The 21,369-nt window shown below is 48.2% G+C and overlaps 1 protein-coding gene across 2 annotated transcripts; it reads left to right on the top strand.

Moving 5' to 3' along the window:
* The first annotated feature begins 3,781 nt into the window (after positions 1-3,781).
* On the top strand, positions 3,782-20,929 carry col6a2 (collagen, type VI, alpha 2). 2 transcript variants are annotated; one of them, XM_060058898.1, is made up of 32 exons: positions 3,782-4,002; positions 6,026-6,114; positions 6,574-6,674; positions 7,213-7,353; positions 7,716-8,087; positions 8,600-8,620; positions 8,723-8,788; positions 8,894-8,992; positions 9,111-9,137; positions 9,250-9,276; positions 9,428-9,472; positions 10,091-10,144; positions 10,260-10,322; positions 10,509-10,571; positions 10,764-10,817; positions 10,956-10,991; positions 11,105-11,167; positions 11,347-11,409; positions 11,545-11,607; positions 11,742-11,804; positions 12,575-12,625; positions 13,059-13,157; positions 13,416-13,478; positions 13,666-13,701; positions 13,959-14,004; positions 14,215-14,367; positions 15,102-15,196; positions 15,584-15,765; positions 16,507-16,685; positions 17,074-17,112; positions 19,227-19,561; positions 19,758-20,929. In XM_060058898.1, exons 2-32 carry the CDS (start codon positions 6,033-6,035, stop codon positions 20,022-20,024), a joined length of 3,048 nt encoding a protein of 1,015 aa, XP_059914881.1. In that variant the 5' UTR covers positions 3,782-4,002; positions 6,026-6,032; the 3' UTR covers positions 20,025-20,929. The 2 variants fall into 2 exon arrangements, with proteins under 2 accessions (XP_059914881.1, XP_059914882.1); XM_060058899.1 differs by lacking the exons at positions 19,227-19,561; positions 19,758-20,929 and adding an exon at positions 17,459-18,719.
* Positions 20,930-21,369: the final 440 nt, after the last annotated feature.

Below are 21,369 nucleotides of genomic sequence, written 5' to 3'. Positions count from 1 at the left end.
GTGTCTCTCTGCTCATTTGTTCCTATTGGTCGTGAAACACTCCGCCCACAGACACACAGTATGCATTCACACACAAACATTCAGTCATTTGGTCGTCTCATCCACACCGATTTACAAGTTGAGATTGAGAACAGTGAAAGCCTACAATTAAACTTGGATGTAGAGGCAAAACGTTTCCAGACGGATTCTGAATCTCTACAAACTGCACCGGGCGCAGTAGTTTATGGGAACAAGAACAAAGAGTTGGATAGTAGAGTACATATCATGTCCACAATGATTAAAAGATAGTCGTACCCTGCGCCAACAAGCACTAAAGCGCCATGAAGGAATGTCAGGCGAGGTGAACAGCCAACCACAACGCACCGGTGAATCACAACGGGCCGAAGTGGATGTTGTTTGTTGGGGCAGCGTGGCAGCAATTTAAGAAAAGCGTATTTTGATGTCAACAACCTTAATTGTGTGATGTTGGCAGGCGAATGTGAATTAAATTGATGCATTATGTCGAAGTTTACGATAAGCCTCATCAGAAAGGTCCGTAGATGTGGTTGTAAACAATCTTCCCCAACGGAGGGCCATGGAAGGATAAAAGACGGGCGTCCATGAAACAAATCAAGCTACGTTTCGTCAATAAACATTTATTGTCTGGAGCCATGACGATTTCAAAACTGTAATGGAATGCAGACGAGCAGAATAGTGATCCATAACCACATGTTACGCAAACGGACCTTAATTTGTCAGACGTTGACGAAATAGATTAGATTTCTCCTACTTTTTCAGGATACAACAAATAAGTTCTCAGTCTGCAACGGAGCACTTGTCATCCATTACAGTGTCTCAGCAGCTGTGTGTTGTAGCAGTACTGTTTAGCTATTTGGGACGAGGATTTAATGCAAAGTGACTTACAAAGTGTAAACCAAATGACGAGCACAGCTGCTAGGGTGCTAATAATCCATCATTGCATTTATTAAGATACCCAACGTGCTTTAATGAGTGTGTGCGTGTGCGTGCGCGCGCGTGTGTGTGTGTGTGTGTGTGTGTGTGTGTGTGTGTGTGTGTGTGTGTGTGTGTGTGTGTATGTTTTGTGTGAAACTCACACTATTGGGAAACTATTGTGAAAGAACGGTGGTTGCAGGGGAACCCAAAGTCACGTCGTAATGTATTTTCCTGCGCGTCCAACTCTTCCATGTGCTTCGAATCAAGCATCAGGTCCACTTTACAGCTCAACAAAACCCACAGCTTAGCTGGCCGACCTTTGATTTGTTATTTTTGTGGTTATTTCTGTGCTTGAATTCTACGTTTGGAGGCGTGTTTTGATTTTTTTTTTTTTGTGACAGAGAGAGACAGAGAAAGAGAGAGAGAGAGAGAGAGAGAGAGCGAGAGAGAGAGAGAGAGCGAGAGAGAGAGAGAGAGAGAGAGAGAGAGAGAGATGTAAAGAAACCCAGAACCCATAGAGCAAGAGATCAATAGGACGCCTGTGTGTAAGTCAACATGGATGTGTCTGCGTCAGTGTGGACGCTTTTCTTTGGACATTTGTCATGGCCTCCCCATGGTTTGGTTCTGACCCATGTTATTCCTCCGCGGTGCGGAGGAAGACGAGGCTTGGGAGGCCTGAACCTGGATGCTATCTTTCACCAGGGCCTCGGCCCCTGGGGCCAAAGCTCCCAGCCCGCTTTTCTGAGGAAATTTGCCTGGAACGACGTAAGAGCCACACATGGGCCACAGGCCTTCTGCACATAGGCTTACCTTGGGGTGTGTGTGTGTGTGTGTGTGTGTGTGTGTGTGTGTGTGTGTGTGTGTGTGTGTGTGTGTGTGTGTGTGTGTGTGTGTGTGTGTGTGCACATTAGCAATTGTGTTCAGTTTCATGTTCAATCCGTATAATGACTCCCAGCTGCCCTGTCTGAGCTGGGAGCGCATCTGGAAGAGAGAGAGAGGGAGAGAGAAAGGATACTTGAAGTGTGAGAGAGAGCAGGGGAGAATACAACGGGCCGCTTATCAGTCTATGTTATAGCTGAACCTCTGGTGTGGAGAGGGCAGAGCCTGGGCCGGATAACACCATATGTGTACGTTTGTGTACGTGCTTGCTTGCGTGTTGGCGTGCCTCTACACGCTAATCTTACTTCCAATGTTTTCGGGCATTAAGGCAGAAGTGGTGTTTTTTTTCAAAAGCCTGGTTGTTTGTGGATTCTGGAACTGATGAAGCAGATCCGCCCAGCCCATCCGATCCGCAGCCCATCCGATCCCCCCCACCCCCACCCCGAAACCCAAGGAAATTTCGATGGGAAGTGCGGGAGGTTGCAGGAGAGAAATATCGAGAAAGGGAGAGAGAGGGAGAGTTTTTCTTTTTTGGACTGAACCTTATGGTCATTCCTCTTCTATGACTCACGCTTTTAACAGAGAGGGGAGAGAGTGAGTGTGTGTGTTTGTGTGTGTGTGTGTGTGAGAGAGAGAGAGAGAGAGAGAGAGAGAGAGAGAGAGAGAGAGAGAGAGAGAGAGAGAGAGAGAGAAAGAGAGAGAGAGAGAGAACTCGCTCCGTGCACGTGCGTACACGCGCATGCAGGCTCGCCCCCGCTTCACTCTCTTCTCTTTTTAAGGAAAAACTCTTCTGTTGCCAAGACAGATAGAAGAGTGAGTTATACAATCACACCCACTGGCCAGTAGCGGACCATAGACTCCCTCGCGTTCTCTTCCGTCTCGTGGCCTTCTCTCCCCTCTTCTTGCGTAATTCGCGCACGCCGTATAGCAAACGAACTGCTGCTCTCTTTTCCAACTCACGCATACGATGCCGATCGGAAGGAAGAACGGGTTCCTTCCTCGTCTTTTGATACACACCCCTACACTGAACTGTATCCCAATCCCGCACTAATCAACCCGAGGCGACGACACATGTTCAACATTTCCAATCCCCTGGTGTCGCAGCTGCATGCATGATCCTCGCTCCGTGTGTGTGTGTGTGTGTGTGTGTGTGTGTGTGTGTGTGTGTGTGTGTGTGTGTGTCTGTGTGTGTGTGTGTGTGTGTGTGTGTGTGTGTGTGTGTGTGTGTGTGTGTGTGTGTGTGTGTGTGTGTGTGTGTGTGTGTGTGTGTGTGTATACAATGTAGGACGTGTATATGGAAGTGAGACTCATTTAGATCAGGGACCTCCCAACGGAACGACTGACACTCAAACACATGTGAGCTCAGAACATGCCTGTGTGTGTGTACGCACGGGCACGGACACGTAAACATGGCCAACGAGTTGGTGGTGTTTACACCCAGTGTAAACTCGAGTTTAAATCTTGCAAATTACAAACAGACGTCCAGGCAAGGGGTCGCGGCGCAATGTGTAGCTGCATTTGAGCAGGCCAATATTTCTGCGCGCGGGAGCGTATGTTTTCTTTGAGCGTATTCGTGTGTCTGCCTGTCTCTGATCCAAAAAGGTGGGAGTTGGGGTCCACAGAAGCAGGCAATGATAGATGACTTTACTTGTAACATTCAGGCCTGATCGACAAATTTGCAAATTTGTGTTTTGGTTCCCCAGGAAACGGCGAACCTGGTGCGCGCCCAGTGGTGCGCCATGTGTTCCACTCATGGCTACATGAACCTTTTCATATTTCCAAACCCTCAACAGACATTAAAACATGTTTGTGAGAGGGTTTGCGGGGCTTTTCCATAACCTCCAGCGCTGGATAGGCCCCTTATTAATGGGATGCGCCATAAAATGTACGCGCGTAGGCGCGCACACATGTTCGGATGGACCTACAGCGCCCCCAAGCGGACTCCGTTGGGCCCTAGTTTGCGCGCGCGGGAGGAGGGACCAGGGCATCTGGCGGAGTTGTTCTGGACCAGAGGGCGAGAGAGTGGCTCTTCTGCGGAAAGCACGAGCGCATCCAGGACTTTATTCCCAGTTTCTCGTCTTCTCCCCCCTTCTGTTATTAACCTGTCTCTTCCCAGTGAGATGAGGAAGTGATACCATTGGGATTCAGCAAGTTATTTGGAGAGTTCGGAAGTTGTTCGAGAGAGTTCGGGTGAGTAGTACTTTTACGCGTAACAGTGCGGCTCGTTATATGCCATGGTCGCTTTTTCCCGAGCGCGAGCGTACTGTTCCCGAAATGAACGAAGAATACACGGTTAATATAAATAATATTGGATTCGAAAGTCACGTATTAAACTGGTCCTTGTTCTAGAAATAAGCATATGCATGATATATAGGCCAAGTGAAATTTGTAGATTGTTTACGGCTATTTATGGGTTAAGAGATAGATTAGTGAGGACGTTTACCTTTAAACTTTTGACAAATTAAAGCGGGTTGCAGAGGTGGAAGACGCATCTCTGCAGCCCTGACCTTGTTTTACTCCTTGATGTCCGCTAGAGGGAGCCGCCCTGGGACGGCACAGCAGTAGGCCATGTAGGCCAATACTTTAATAAGCAGTTAGCCATCATAATCGCTGCTTTGAAAGCTGGCTACTTTAGATATGTTTCACACAGATAAACACAATATGGATTTGATTTTGAAATCCAGAATCTTGGATAGGTAATTAGAAACACTTTTTTATAGGCCTAGACATTGTAACATGTTAAGCAGCTAATATACAACCTGAAATTACCAGTCTGATTTTATTCTGATTTAAAAATGTCTGATTATATATTACAATTACACATGTGCCTTGAAGTTAAGGAGACAAAAGTTACAGATCAGACTTTCTCTTGTATTAAATAGCAGTTTGGCTATAGCTTGTGTCCTGATATTATCCCTGAACTGTTGGTCACATATAAACTAGGGGTGTCATTTTACCAACCAATTAGATTGTCCAATGAAATCTATTACCTTAATATTGATCTTGTTATATATTTTGTGGAAGCACTACTAATGCTATGGCTGTATATGGCGAGTAAATAAAACCACCAACATGAGATGTTAAGTCCTTTTTATGAATTATGGGTTCATAGTGCAGTGTACTGACGGCACGTCTAAAGGAAATTATACTGCTGCAGAGGAAGTGATGTGATTTACGTATATCAGGAGTTACCATGGTAGCAGACAAGCTTCTGATGTCACTAGTGACGCTAAGCACTGTAGCAAGTCGTCAACTGCCGTTATCAATTTGTTATCAATTTGTTATCTTAATTAAAGGGCCCTATTATTCCACCAGGTGTCAGTGTGAGTGTAAGCCATTACAAAATGTGTATTTTTCCTGTGCCTTAGTGACATCACAAGTGGGAGTGTGCGCCTAGATGTATGATGGCGTACATCCAGGTGGAAACTCCCACTTTGAAATGGCTAATTACATTCACACCTGGTGTTACTAATGGGCCCTTTAATACATTGAGTTACTGGAGAAAAGTTATAGGATTTTTACTGCCCATATTTTATTTTTCATGAAATTTTAAAGTCGATACCAACTGCTCTTCAATTAGGCCCTACCTGGGTTGGCTTTAGTACGTTCGTTACTACTTGACCATATGGTCCGCTTTTGGTTTTCATTAGACACATTTAAAGTTAGCTAACATTTAGACAGCATGGCATTAGCATTCCTCCTGAGCAGCCATGTTTGATATCCATCAATACAGTCTGTGGCAAATATAATTCAATAAGAGGAGTTGATCTAAGATGGCCGCTCAAAGAACCATTATTTACATTTTCCATGACATTTGAAAAAATGAGAAGATGAAATGTTTCTGTTGTCTGCCGTTTTTCACAAAGCTGCTTACATTTGATAACTTAGCTAACAAAACTACTTTCTTCACCTTGGTTTTAGACTCTTTTTTTTACACTTTTTTACGGGCATTTACGGTTGAATGTTCAAATAATCCAGGGAGACGTTTTTTTGATTTGGAAAGAATCCAAATGAAACATGCTTGTGTTTGCCTGGGTGCGTGTGTGTGTGCGTGTGTGTGTGTGTGTGTGTGTGTGTGTGTGTGTGTGTGTGTGTGTGTGTGTGTGTGTGTGTGTGTGTGTGTGTGTGTGTGTGTGTGTGTGTGTGTGTGTGTGTGTGTGTGTGTGCGTGCGTGCGTGCGTGCGTGCGTGTGTGTGTGTGTGATGTTTTTCAGACGGGAGATGGCGACGATCATGGGTTTCCAGTGGGTGGCGCTTTGCTGCTTCCTGATCGGCGCTGTGACTAATGCCCAAGAGTGCAGCAGTGAGTGACCTCACTGCTGCCCGTCAACCAATCAAATTGATATCTGCTAATATATCTTCTGCTAATATAAAAAAGCATCTTGTTAAAGTGACTGTGACTTGACGTGAAGTGTCATGTCATCACAAGTTCCTAGGAATGTGTTGTGTGTGCACAAGATGTTACAATAAAACTTACACATCTGGATAGTATAACCACACGCTGCACATTTGGCCCGTTTTTATGTTATCTTTCTAAAGGGAACAAGAGTAAGCAAGATAAATAGTTCAGCTCCTTATTACTCATTGTATGAATAACGATATTTAGGCTCCTGCTGGTCATCTTGGCTCTCATGTTTATTTTGACCTATGGGCAGATGGTTGTGAATGTATTTTTAAATAATTTTTTTAATGTATTTATCATTGTGTTTTTTAGATATTTTTTACTGTATGTTTGATTGTATTTTTTAATGTCATTTTCCAGCGAAACATGAATGTCCCATAGACGTGTACTTCACCATCGACACCTCGGAGACCATCGCCCTCCAGGAGTCCCCCCCTGGAGCCCTTGTGGAAAGCATCAAGGTTCCTGGTCCTCACTTTACACTTTCACACTTTAACACCGTGATACGTTCAAGAGACTGGGAGCTTGAAAGATTCCATGAATGTGTGTTCGATACGTTCCATAGAATGTGTGTTTAAACGTTCCATAGAATGTGTGTTTGAAACGTTCCATAGAATGTGTGTTTGAAACGTTCCATAGAATGTGTGTTTGATATGATCCATAGAGTGTGTGTTATAGACGTTCCATAGAATGTGTGCTATATACACTCCATAGAATGTGTGTTTAACTGTAACGCAGACCAGAAATACAGTACTATTCTGTATTATATTCAATATCATCAAACTGAAACCAACCATCCAAAGCCTTCAGATTTTCTGACGGTTGAATCTGTGTGTGTGTGTGTGGGGGGGGGGTTGGTTGTGTGTGTGTGTGTGTGTGTGTGTGTGTGTGTGTGTGTGTGTGTGTGTCTGTGTGTGTGTGTGTGTGTGTGTGGGTGTGGGTGTGGGTGTGTGTGTGTGCGTGTGCGTGTGTGTGTGTGTGTTTGTGTGTGTGTTACAGGAATTCACACAGAGGTTAGCAAATCGTTTGGAGGATGTTGAGTACAAGGGGTTGGTCAAGATGCGGTGGAACGTAGGTGGGCTTCACTTCTCCCAGACACAGGTGACCAGCTCCATTGGACCAAAGGATGCCTTCATGAAGGTAAAGCACACACACACGCACGCACACACGAATGCACACACACACACTCACACACACATAGACACACACACACACACACACGGACACACACAGACACAATCAGGCATGCACACATGCACAAACACACACACACACATACACACGCACACACATACAAACACATGCAAACAAATGCATGCACACACACACACAAACGTATACAACATTTTTTTTCCTTAGGAAATAGCCACACGGATAAAAACGATAAATCAGCTGATGGCATATCATATCATGGTCCGTCCCGTCTCCAATTGGCCCATGTGACCCGGGCTGGGCTGCATGTGTGACTGTGTGTGACGCGGTTCTGCTTTGTTTCTCCGCAGTGGGTGAAGAATATCGTCTACCTGGGCAAGGGCACCTACATCGACTGCGCCCTCCGCAAAATGACGGAGGAGCTGGGCGCGCGGGTGAGCACGCCCTCCGACCAGCGCACCCTGCGCTTCGCCGTGGTCATCACCGACGGCCACGTGACCGGCAGCCCCTGCGGCGGCATCAAGGTGACGGCCGAGCGGGCGCGCGACGAAGGCATCCGCATGTTCGTGGTGGCGGCGTCCAAGAACGTAGACGAGACGGGCCTGAAGGAGATCGCCAACTCGCCGGCCTCCGTGTACCGCCGCGACTTCATGGCGGTGGACCTGAGCCAGGGCCGACCAGTCATCCACGACGACACCATCAAACGCATCGTCGACACCATGGTAACCGCCGCCGCCCGCCTGACCCGCGCCGGGCGCAGAGACGTAGCAGAGCAGAGCGTAGAACTCGAGGCGGGAGACGTGGGACATAGAATATAGAATGAAGGACGTAGAATGTAGAATGTAGAACATAGAACACAGAACATAAACACATAGAATCACTCCTGTTATACACACTCCCTAAAAATGTGTTTTAGGCTCCAATGTGTAGATTAATGGTCGTTCAGTGCATGGGAATCCATACGACAAGGCAATATATTTATAGAATATAGAATAACGAACTAATAAACTACAAAGAATACACAAAGCAGTCATCATAAAAAAAAATCGAGAATATATATAAATTATTTTTCTTTTTTAATAATGTTTTCTTTTGTAATTTTGTACTCATTTTTTGTTATATAATCAGTTATTTATTTATCAATCCTTTTTCTAATGTGCAATACATCAAGTGCCCTAGTGCTGTGGATATTCCGTGTTAACGCACCACTTGTTTGTCGTTTGTCTGTCTGCAGGTTCACCTGGCGTACGTCGATGTGAGTGAGGGCGCGCACACAGCAGACATCCGTCCAAATAATCAAGTGAAGCCGTGAGGAATCGCTAATGTTGTTGTTTCTTCCTCCCTCGTGTTCGACTAGTGTTACAAGGTGTCCTGTCTGGAGACCCCGGGCCCGTCTGGTCCGAAGGGACACAGGGGTCAGAAAGTGAGTGTAACACACACACACGTACACACACATACACACACACAAACACACATGCAAATATAATACACTATCACTAATCTCCTGTGTTTGACCTGTCACCTGTAGGGAGCCAAGGGGGACAACGGAGACCCAGGTCTTAAAGGGAGCTTTGGTCGTCCCGGAGACCCCGGTATCGAAGGTCCCATTGGTCAGCCTGGTATCAAAGTGAGTATGGAACCCCGCCAATCATCCCATCTCTGCCTTCTGATTGGCTGACTGGGCCGGCTGTTCTAACCTCTCCCTCTCTTTCTCTCTTTCTCTCTCTGTCCCTTCCTTTCTGCAGGGAGAAATCGGCCTCTTAGGAGACAAGGTGAGTGGGAGCAGAGCTCATACTCTTATTGACTGAGGTACATTCCGTCTGTGTTTTGAACCCTGTTTTGTGATCAACAATCAATAACCCAGCTGTATTTTCTCCCTCACAGGGAGAGATTGGAACCGAAGGAAAGAAGGTGGGTTCCGGACATTACTGCTTTTCCTTCTCCTCATTGGAATTCTCCAACTGTCCGTTATCAGTCTGATCAATCCTTCTCTGCACTGATTGATTGGGTCCGACCTCACTGACCTCGTTGACCCCTGACCTTGTTTGACCTTATTTTCTAGGGTGTCGCCGGTCTCCCAGGACGCAACGGGACAGACGGACAGAAGGTGAGGACGGATGAGCACCCAAAACTACAGGATCAGTCTCTTTAAGACCATGATTAAGATTAAGGCCTGTGTCTTTAAGACCTATTAAGGCCTGTGTCTTTGAGACCTATTAAGGCCTGTGTCTTTGAGACCTATTAAGGCCTGTGTCTTTGAGACCTATTAAGGCCTGTCTCTTTGAGACCTATTTGGCCTGTGTCTTTAAAACTGAAAGATTCTGGGAATTTGCAAACCAAACCACTTTACGTCAAAAAAAGATAATCAAATATGTAAAGTGTTAATTATTACAATAATCATAGTAATGATTTATTAAAAATGTCAAAAACTTCCAGCTGGAAAGGGTTTCTATTCTATTCTCATAAGTGTGATTTTATTAGAAAACATTAGCATAACGGTTAGACACGTTTGAAGTGGTTATCTCACGTGACGCAGCCATCCGTTCCACTGTGATACCAACCGTTCAAATGGATTGGTTGGTATGTAAGATTGTGTTCAGGTGTGTATTCTCCAGTCACCCTCCAGGTCCTCTATTGTGTTCTATTCTTCTACCGTACAGTATTCACCGGGCTCCAGAAGGGCTTTCCCTCTAACATGTCGGCCCTTGTTTCCCCCGCCTTGCAGGGTAAGATCGGACGCATCGGGGCCCCGGGCTGCAAAGGAGATCCAGGCGACGTGGTAAGACCTGACGACCCACCCGGCCAGCTGACACTGGCTATACATCCAGTCGGGGTGCCATAGAATCCATTGACTGATGTGTGTGTGTTGGGGGGTGCGCGTGTGTGTTCCGTAGGGTCCCGATGGTCACCCCGGAGACGTGGGTACGGCTGGTCTCGGCGGAACCGATGGAGAGAAGGTACCAACACCAGGGTTCAAAGGTCAAACTAGTTTAAAACAACGCTGTTGAGAATATCAGAACTTAACTGTGTGGGTGTGTGCGTGTGCGCGTGTGTGTGTGTGTGTGTGTGTGTGTGTGTGTGTGTGTGTGTGTGTGTGTGTGTGTGTGTGTGTGTGTGTGTGTGCATGCGTGTGCCGTTGCCAGGGAGATGGTGGTCGCCCTGGGAGATTCGGCCCACCTGGGCCTGCTGGAGACGGGGGACCAAAGGTAAGCTCACAAGCCCCGCCCTCGCAGCCATGTTCCTGACCAATCGGAAAGGATGGTGCCTGTAAAGGAAGTTCCATCCAAAAATGGACGACAACTGTTTGTCCATTAAAGAGCCACCTCTCTCAGGAATAAATGAGTGAATAGGAGAATAGGTCAAGGTTCAAGGGTTAAACTTTGGTGTTACTTTTACAGGGAGATAGAGGAAGTCCTGGCTCGCCTGGTATCCCCGGACAGAAAGGGACCTCAGTAAGTCGTCAATCTTCCCCCCGGACACACACACACACACACGCACACATATACACCCATAGACCCGCACTTGTACCAGTGACCTGTCCGCTCACTCACCTGCCTGTGTGTGTGTGTGTGTGTGTCATTGCCTTCCAGGGAACAATAGGATCTCCAGGGGCCAAGGGAGAATTGGTAAGGTCACATGATGCACCGACCGATGTGTCTCAGCCTATCCCCACACAGCATTCTTGTGTTGTCCCTCTGCGTGTTTCTTATGTTCAGTGTGTGTGTCGTTGTGTTTCTAGGGCAGGAGGGGAGACTTTGGGCCCAAGGGTGGCATGGGAACGGACGGAGGGAGCGGAGACAAGGTGACGTCCCAAACACTTTGCGAACCGCACCCGCATCCCATCACATCTCTGGATGGTTTTGAGTCTCTTGTGCACATCCCCATTGCAGCGCGGTGCTTCTCCACTAGGGGGCGGCGGAGCTTGGCATTGGGACCTGCTGACCAGACCAAAGTAACCCGTGAGTTGTTCCTGTGTTTCAGGGTGAGATGGGGCCCGAGGGCTTGAGGGGACTTCCTGGTGAGGTGGGGTCCAAGGGCTCAAAGGTGAGGGGCACACTTCTGCCGCCATGAAGTCAAACACACATGGAAACACACACTCGCACTCACACGCACACACTCGCACACGCACACACACACACACACGAGTCTGCGTCGCTCAGCGTTTCGGTTTCTTTTCAGGGTGACAACGGCCTCCCAGGACCCAGAGGACCGGCAGGAGCATCAGGGGAGCCCGGGAGAAACGTAAGTCAAAGGTCACCTTGGGACAGCCCTCGTGTGCCCATCGTCTCTCACGTCGGAAATTAGTGACCCACGGTTGTTTAGCCGTTGTGCGTTCCCGCGGTAACGGTGGGGTTGTTTGTCCCGACCTCTTCCAGGGTACGCGTGGAGACCCCGGTGATGCCGGCCCCAGAGGCGAGCCTGGACTACAGGGGCCCAAGGTACGCGTGTGGGTGTGGGTGTGGGTCTTTACCTGTGTGTATGTGTATGTGTGTGTGTGTGTGTGTGTGTGTGTGTGTGTGTGTGTGTGTGTGTGTGTGTGTGTGTGTGTGTGTGTGTGTGTGTGTTCACGTATTTAAAACTAGGCTAGGTCATGTGGAGAAACCAGCCAGAGTAAGCTAGCTTTAGCAGTAGGTCTGCCTGGTCTTGTGGAAGACAATGTGTCTGGCAGAGAGGTAAGACAGGTAAGTAGACTGGTAGGTAGGTAGACAGGTACGTAGCTAGGTAGACAGGTAGGTAGGTAGACAGGTACGTAGCTAGGTAGACAGGTAGGTAGGTAGACGGATTGGTAGGTAGACAGGTAGGTAGGTAGACAGGTAGACGGATTGGTAGGTAGACAGGTAGGTAGGTAGACAGGTAGACGGATTGGTAGGTAGACAGGTAGGTAGGTAGGTAGGTAGGTAGGTAGGTAGGTAGGTAGGTAGGTAGATAGGCAGACAGATAGGTAGGTAGACAGGTAGGTAGGCAGACAGATAGGTAGGTAGACAGGTAGGTAGGCAGACAGATAGGTAGGTAGACAGGTAGGTAGGCAGACGGTTTGGTAAGCCATCATCATGATTTTTGCAGGCATGCGAGAGCCACAGATACCAGATTGTTGTCACATTTTTGCCAGAGCTTTGGATTTATATTTTGGATCGGTCGGATACAAAGACAAAAATGATTCATAAATGCATTGCCTGCCCAAGTTTTAAAATGTCTCTTTCTACTTCAGGGTGATGGAGGAAGACCAGGCTTCAGCTACCCGGGACCAAGGGGACCATCGGTAAACCCCACACACCCACACACCCACACACACACGCCCACACACTCACTCACTCACACACTCACACACACAAACAAGCACACACACACCCACACACACACGCCCACACACTCACCCACACACACACACACACACACCCACACACCCACACCCACACACCCACACCCACACACCCACACACCCACACACCCACACACACACGCCCACACACTCACTCACTCACACACTCACACACACAAACAAGCACACACACACACACACACCAACACACACACATACCCCCCCCCCCCACACACACACACCCCCACACACGCACACACACAAACACGCACACATACGCACATCATCCCACTTTCCTGCCTTGCAAGGACTTTCTTGTGCTGAGACAGAACTCTGTTTTGACTTGTGGGGACTCTTGCTCCATCGTCCGTAGGGAGACAGAGGAGTGAAGGGCAACCACGGACCCAGAGGCAGCAGAGGGGACTGCGGCCACAAGGGAGAGGCCGGGGGGAAGGGTACCCCAGGAGAGCTGGTGAGTTACCTGGACATTTCCCTGGTTAAGAAAATAAAAGTCCTCCTTAATGTATAGATTTTATTTTTTATCTATGATTCGACCATCTTGATTCATGCAAACCATAAAAGTACAAAAGAAAGAACGAAATGAGCGCCACCTTCTGTGGGCCAGTGCCCCAGCGGGGGGGGGGAGACCACGTGCTGGGGGTCTGAGAGCTGTGGTTTAGGGGGAGAGGTGCAGCGAGTCTCTGATGAAGGACCGCTGTGATGTGAACAGGGAGAGCCCGGACCCGGAGGGGAGCCCGGCCGCAGGGGCACAAGAGGAGAGCTCGGACGGGACGTGAGTCTGTCACCCCCGCCGTCAGACACGCGCACACAAAGAACACTAACCCTGTGGACACTGCACGAATGAATGAACGAATGAATACATTTACACTACACACACTCCAGCCATGTATTTATTTACAGTAGGCTTCTCAACAGTGTCACAGGATATGACATCACATTCTGTCTTCCTCTTCAAACAGGGGGACCCCGGCCCCGAGGGAGATCCTGGTCTGACGGTGAGGAACCTCAGCATCCTTTTCACCAACCGTTAGTCTGTGGGCCCTGTTTATCCAGCGGCCATCTTGGATCTAAATGCTAGCCAGGTGGGATGAACTGAAGGCCGAGTTCGGCCTTCAGTTCATCCCACCTGGCTAGCATTTAGATCCAAGATGGCCGCTGGGTGAATAGGGCCTGTTGAGCCATAGGCAGCCGTGTAGGAAACCACTTCAACCATGTTGAATTTGACGCCATGTTGTCTCCCGTCTGGTTGTAGGAGTGTGATGTCATGAACTACATCAGAGAGACGTGCGGCTGCTGTGGTGGGTTCATCAATGCATTGACTAATAGTAACAGTAATGCAAATGCCTTTATTGATACTGTTAAACCAATACTGTTGCTATCAATACAATAACTAATAACTGTGTGTGTGTGTGTGTGTGTGTGTGTGTGTGTGTGTGTGTGTGTGTGTGTGTGTGTGTGTGTGTGTGTGTGTGTGTGTGTGTGTGTGTGTGTGTGTGTGTGTGTAACAGACTGTGAGAAGCGTTGTGGCGCCCTGGATATTGTGTTTGTGATTGACAGTTCCGAGTCGGTGGGTCTGACAAACTTCACGCTGGAGAAGAACTTTGTGATCAACACCATCAACAGACTGGGCTCCATGTCCAAAGACCCCAACTCAGCCACCGGTGGGCACCCCACTCAATCCTTAATGCTTTCATCTTCATCTTCATCATCATTCTCAACTTCCTCTTGGACTTCATTTTTCATCATCATCCTTATCTTCATTTCCCCCTTCATAGTACCATACCATCATTCTAGTCATCTAATCCTACCATCCTCTTCATCAGCCTCCCCCTCATCCCTTACCCTATCATACCATCACACTTTCATTTTCAGCTTCAGTTACATCTTCTGCTGCCTCTTCAATGATCCATACCGTCCTCGTCTTCATCATACCCTACAACCCTCATCCTCACCCTCACCCCTTAGGATATGACACCATACCAAATGTTAATCTCCATCTTCATCATTCCATATGATCTTCTTCATCGTAGTCATCTTCAGCTCCATCTTCAGAGCCCTCTCACTCGTGTCATAAAACATCTCTCACCATGTTTTGCTATGACTTTATAATCAGCTCCCCCTCTAAGAGTTGTGTAGGAATGTGTTGTATTTGTAACACAGTTTGCAGCCAGTGTCAGTGTTTGACTAGGGCTGACCTTAAGAGGCGAATCAACGTCATATTTATGACGATTCCTAGTTGTGATGTCGTTATGGCAGAAACTACATGATCTTGTCTACACAGCAGAACGCCTCTCGTCAGACCTTTAGAGAAGGTTGATTGGTTGATTGATTGATTGATTGATCTAATGGAATAACAAGAGTGTGTAACCAGTGGGTGTGTGTTTGTGTGTCCCAGGCACCAGGGTGGGTGTGGTCCAGTACAGTCACAGCGGAACCTTCCAGGCCATCCGTCTCAACGACCCAAAGATCGACTCCCTGTCCGCTTTCAAGGTTTTACACACACACACAAACACAGAGACAGGCACACACACACAAACACACACACAGGCACAAAGGCACACTTGCACTCACCCATAAACACACACCAACACACCTACTTACACACGCACACAGACATGCAGGCATCAACCTACACACACACACGCACACACTTGGTGTTTTGATTACTTTTTCAATGTTAAACATTGCATAATTGAATATGTATTATATATTTGTGTCTTTCCCGTTTCAGAGAAAATTTTAATTTTAATAAAGATTCAACTTTATATATATCATATATAATTGATCATTTAGACGTAGTACTTTAAATATACTTCCTGTACTCTAACGTACATAACATCTACTTGATGACATCGTCCGTCCCCCCGTCCCCCCCAGGATGCGATGAAGAGTCTGGAGTGGATCGCGGGGGGCACCTGGACGCCCTCAGCGCTGAAGTACGCCTACGACCACCTGATCCGGGACAGCCGGCGTGCCGAAGCCAACGTCACCGTGGTGGTGATCACCGACGGGCGCTTCGACCCGCGAGACGACGACTCCCTGCTCACCTACCTCTGCAGGTAGCGGCTTGTCCTTGTGTGTGTGTGTGTGTGTGTGTGTGTGTGTGTGTGTGTGTGTGTGTGTGTGTGTGTGTGTGTGTGTGTGTGTGTGTGTGTGTGAGAGAGGGTGAGTGTGTGTGTGTGTGTGTGTGTGTGTGTGTGTGTGTGTGTGTGTGTGTGTGTGTGTGTGTGTGTGAGAGGGTGTGTGTGTGTGTGTGTGTGTGTGTGTGTGTGTGTGTGTGTGTGTGACACGTGTGTGTGTGTGTGTGTGTGTGTGTGTGTGTGTGTGTGTGTGTGTGTGTGTGTGTGTGTGTGTGTGTGTGTGAGGTTCATAATATTAATCCTAATAATAATAAAACTGTCTGCTTGATGACTAGAAAGTATATTTGAATGCTTGTGAGATAATTTTTGTTTACTTTGGGTCATTTAGCAGTCAGCCAATTCCCAATGGATAAGGGGTTAGTATTTGACCAAGGATGTCAAAGGATATGTTGTAGACATTGGGGATCAAACCCAGAACCTTTTAGCACATACCGTATGTGTTTGTGAGTGTGTGTGTGTGCGTGTGTGTTTGTGTGACTGTGACTGTGTGTGCGTGTGAGTGCGCACGGGTGTACAAATGTGTGTACGGTGCCGTTGCGTGCCCGATAAGCGGACTCATGCCGTCCTCCCCTGCGTGTGTGTGTGTGTGTGTGTGTGTGTGTGTGTGTGTGTGTGTGTGTGTGTGTGTGTGTGTGTGTGTGTGTGTGTGTCGTGACCCAGCGACCCCACGGTGGACGTGAGCGCCATCGGCATCGGGGACATGTTCGACAAGGTGGAGGAGAGCGAGAGCCTGAAGAGCATCGCGTGCAACAAGGACGGCCGCGTGCTGGGCATGAGGCGCTTCGCTGACCTGGTGGCCGAGGAGTTCATCGACAAGATCGAGACCGTGCTGTGCCCAGGTACACACACACACACACACACACACACACACACACACACACACACACACACACATGTATCCTGTACACCTATACAAACATGCATATATTCATACCCACAAACACATAGACAGACACACGCGCATACACACATAAAAATTATGAGACTTTGATGTGTACCTCTGCCAAGGTACACAACCACAAACACCCACACACACACACGAATACACGTTAATACACACAAACACACGCACACACACACATAAAGGTCAATAGCATGCTCTGCTGACACATAAACACTTATATACACACACACACTGTGTGCACACAGACCTGCTCGTATTCAAGTTGTGCGTGTGACAGAAACTTTGCGTGCTCCTCTCATCCTATATGTCTCTCTTGGTTCTAGATCCCGTCATCGTCTGCCCAGATCTTCCATGCAAATCAGGTAAGCGTCCGGAACAGCTTAATGAACTTCAACAGGGGGAACCTTTAACCCAAATCATACGCAGACCGCAGTGCTGGTTTTACTCTCCAAGCAATACAATCAACCGGTTTTCTTTGCTTGAATCATCAATCAGACAACATGACATGTTTGACATGGTTTGGTTCAACAACTTTGCTGGTTGATTCGGAGAGAGTATACCCTCTTTTCCAGTCCCCTTATCCGATTGGTCTCCCATTGAGTGGGACATATTGGCCCCGCCCCTGTCGGCCGTTCTTCCCCCTCTCTGTTATGTTGCGCACTGCCTCGTGGGTCTCCGCCCACTTTTGTTCCCGCCCACTTGTTTCAGGAGGGGGCACGGCCGAGGGGCAAGCCCCTCCCCCTTGGAAGCCTCTGTCTGAAGAAGGAAACCCCGCCTCCGTCCCCACCTCTCTGGAGGGCGTGGCCAACCTGCTCAGCGGCCTGAGCGAGCATCAGTACGGGGTTGGCGTGGCAACCATGGCCTACACCGCCCAGAGGGCCAAGATGAGCACGGGGACGGACCGGCAGCAGTGGACCGAGCTGTTCATCGACTCCTTCAAATACGTCTACGGCGACATCCTGGGAGACCCGACGCGCGCCTTGGGACTCTGCTAGTTATTGACATGCTAACCCCGCGCTACCTCGCACTTGGCTTCCTCATAGAGAGACATAGAGAATAAGCTAGCTAGCTGCCGCCGCTGCTCCTAGCGTAGAGGTCGTATTTAAACGTTAGCACTTTTTTGGCTGTTACTGAGCTTATGGCGGTGTCCGAGTGAGGCTCTTATTGTGTGTAAGTGTCTCGTTGATGGGTGGACATAAGTTTACCCTGGAGTATATATCAAACACGTTTCTGTGAAGACAAAGAGTCCTTTTTCCGTTCAGTGGTTTAAAATAAGTGTTATAATATGATACATATCATTCTCTCCGCGCCAAGTGGAGGGAAGTGTTTGGGGTTGTGCTGGAACAGTTTACCTCATCATGAGATCATGAGGAGGTTAGCGTCCATGGAGCCATTCATGAAGGTTTGGGTGTAGTGACACTCATTCCAACTGTGAACCGCATCGTGTGTTGTGTGCTGCCGTTTTGCACGTTCCCATGGTTACGCCCATCTCTAGACTTGATTTTTTTTTAGGTGACTCACTTTACGCGGTGTGTGAAACAAGCGACAAAAGTGTGCGGCCAATATTCATTCCTTCTGGTTTTTTTGTTTAACGGAAAATGCTGACGCATAAACATCATTATCCTTGGGAGTTCCTGGGAATTGGCGAGGAAGTCAATTATGCGTGTGTGTGTGTGTGCGTGCGTGCGTGGGTGTATGGGCCAAGACTAGCTGATGGTTAATGCTTTGTGAGTTTTATAACCCTGAAATATGATAGTTATTTTGCATGTATGCACAGAGCCTGATTTTGTAGTGGGGATTACCTCCATCTCTTGTTTATAACCATGACAACAGCGTAATCCTGTATGGCGTTGTGTCGTGAAAGCTATGTGACTGCAGCTTACTAATGTTTCTAATACATTGATTTTTGGAAATGTGAATGAAAGTCAAATGTCTCACTCTTTACGAGAATAAAGTAGATCTCAGTGCATTGAAACAGCTGTTATTCCGATGAACCCCCAAATGATCTGAGTGTGTGAGACTGATGGGTGTAGAATCAAAGCACTGAGCTGGCCTCTATCCTTGTTTAACCCCCATACCAAAAAAAGACTAAACCCTTCAAGCCGTATACAGACACGCAATAAAAACAAATGTTCCCATCTGGGGTTGAACATGTGCCTGCCAGCTGTGCGTTTGATCCCTCACACCATGACATTTCACACTGTTAACATTAAACACAACTGCTCAATGCCCGCCCTGTCTGGCCGTCCATATGTCTGTCTATCTGATGGTCTATCTGTCGTTCTGAATGAGCATATGTACGACCGTCTGCCCTTCTTCCTGTCTGACCGTAAGTCTGTCCGTCTGTCTGACCTTCTGCGTGTCTATCGGTCTGTCCGACCCGTATACTGTCCATCTGTCGGTCTGACCCACCCGTCCCATCCCTTGACTCGTCTCTCCGTGTGTCCGTCTGTCCCCCCCCCCCCCCCCCCTCCAGAGCCGGCGGTGGCGAGCTGCGTGCAGCGGCCGGTGGACCTGGTCTTCCTGCTGGACGGCTCGGAGCGCATGGGCCTGGAGAACCACCGCCACGCCAAGGAGTTCGTGGAGAACGTGGCGCGCCGCCTCACGCTGGCCAACGGCCAATCGGACGAGAGGAACGCCCGCGTGGCGCTGCTGCAGTACGGCAGCCAGGCGGAGCAGAAGGTGGAGTTTGGGCTCACGCACAACCTCACCGTCATCTCCGACTCGCTGGCCGCCATGACCTACATGGACTCCTCGTCCTCGCTGGGCAGCGCCATCATCCACGCCGTTAACAACCTGGTGATGTCACAGGTACGCACGCACACACACACACACACACAGCGGAAGACACACACACAAACAAAGGACAAACATAGGCAGACCAACGTTGACAGTCACACACGTGCAGGAATACAAACAGCTACACATGCATGTACAGTATAACGGCCACAGACACTGCTCCTTGTCTGACATACACGTCACCACGGCAACGCTGTCCCCCCAACAGGGCAGCCGCCTGGCGCGCCGCAACGCCGAGCTGTCCTTCGTCTTCATCACGGACGGCGTCACGTCCAGCGAGAACCTGGAGGAGGGCGTGTCGGCCATGCGCCGCGCCGAGGGCGTGCCCACCGTGATCGCCATGGGCTCCGACGCCGACACCGAGGTGCTGAGGAAGGTGGCGCTGGGCGACGCCGCCGCCATCTTCCGCGGCGAGGACTACACCTTGCTGAACAAGCCGTCCTTCTTCGAGCGCTTCGTCCGCTGGATCTGCTAGGGAGGGAGGAAGAGGAGGGGGAGGGGGGGGAGGGGGAGGGGGGGCGCGGGGGAGGGGGAGGGGCCCATCACCACGCACGCCATTCATAGAATTAGAATCACTAGAATGTTAGAAGAAAGCATAAGATGGACCCACTCTCCGGTGTGAGTGCAGGGAGCGGGAGGCGGCGGCGTTGAGCTGGAGCTGTGCCGTTGTTGTTGATGTGGTTGTTGTTGTTGTTGTTTTGGGGTATCCAAACGTTGCAGGAATCAGGGAATCTCCATGGCGACCTTTTCTGTTTGTATTTTTTGATCCAATGGAAGTTGAGTGGGACCCCGCTTCCGGTCCGAATGTTCCATCTGGTTTCCCGGGCAACAGACACACGCCTTGAAAGTGTTGATTGACAGGAAGGTTCTGTTCATTCTAAATCTATGGTTTGACGCCTCGGACCAAAGAGTCGTTTTTTAAATGAGTTGAGGTGTTTTTAAATTGTTTGGTGCTTTAGCTGTTTTTGGTTTGTGTCCAATTGTTTTGATAGTGGTAGAGAAGTCGTCTCTCCCACACTCCATGAAGGCAATATTTACATTAAAGGTGCTACAGTAGAGAGCAGAACAACGCCATTTTACTGTTTCTTGAAACGTGCTTTTTGTATCTTTGACCCAGGGACGAGATCATAAGTAGTTCACACACCCACACCCATACGTACACACAGACATACACATACGTACGCACACACACATACGTGTACACACACACACACACACACACACAAACAGACTTCTGTATGTCTACACACACCCACACACACACACATATAAAAACACACATACACATTCAAAAAAGGAATGCAACACTTGCAGACCTACAGAAAAATAAGAGGGAAAGTTTCACATGAGTTTAATAAAGCTGAATGTGATTAACCCAAATACGTATTTTTGTGAGTCTGTCTGTTTTCCCTTTAGGATAGGTTAACAATAAACGAATCATACATTTGCGATTAAAATGTAATTCTTACATGTTTGATCAAAGAAGACCAAATGTAGATCAGGATTTACAGCAAGTGGTTTTAAATGGTTCCAAACCAAACTTGCTTTGATTCAAACCCTGTATTTAGAAAACATAATAGGCCCTGATTGGCACAGTATGGGAAAAGAGGTCACAATGATTAGAGACTGAATGAATTCATGAACATAGACCCAAACGAGAAAGTTGGTGTCTTCCCAGGACCCAAATTTACCAAAAAATCCTCATAAATTGCCATTTCATGTGCAATTTTCAATAAAAAAAAGGATACATATAAGTATAAAAGAGTGTATTGTTGCATATCTCACCACCTCATTACAAACAATGTTATGAATGACATTGT

The sequence above is a fragment of the Gadus macrocephalus genome, chromosome 8, assembly GCF_031168955.1.
Source record: "Gadus macrocephalus chromosome 8, ASM3116895v1".
Lineage (NCBI taxonomy): Eukaryota > Metazoa > Chordata > Actinopteri > Gadiformes > Gadidae > Gadus > Gadus macrocephalus.
This window is presented reverse-complemented; position numbering and strand designations above follow the sequence as displayed.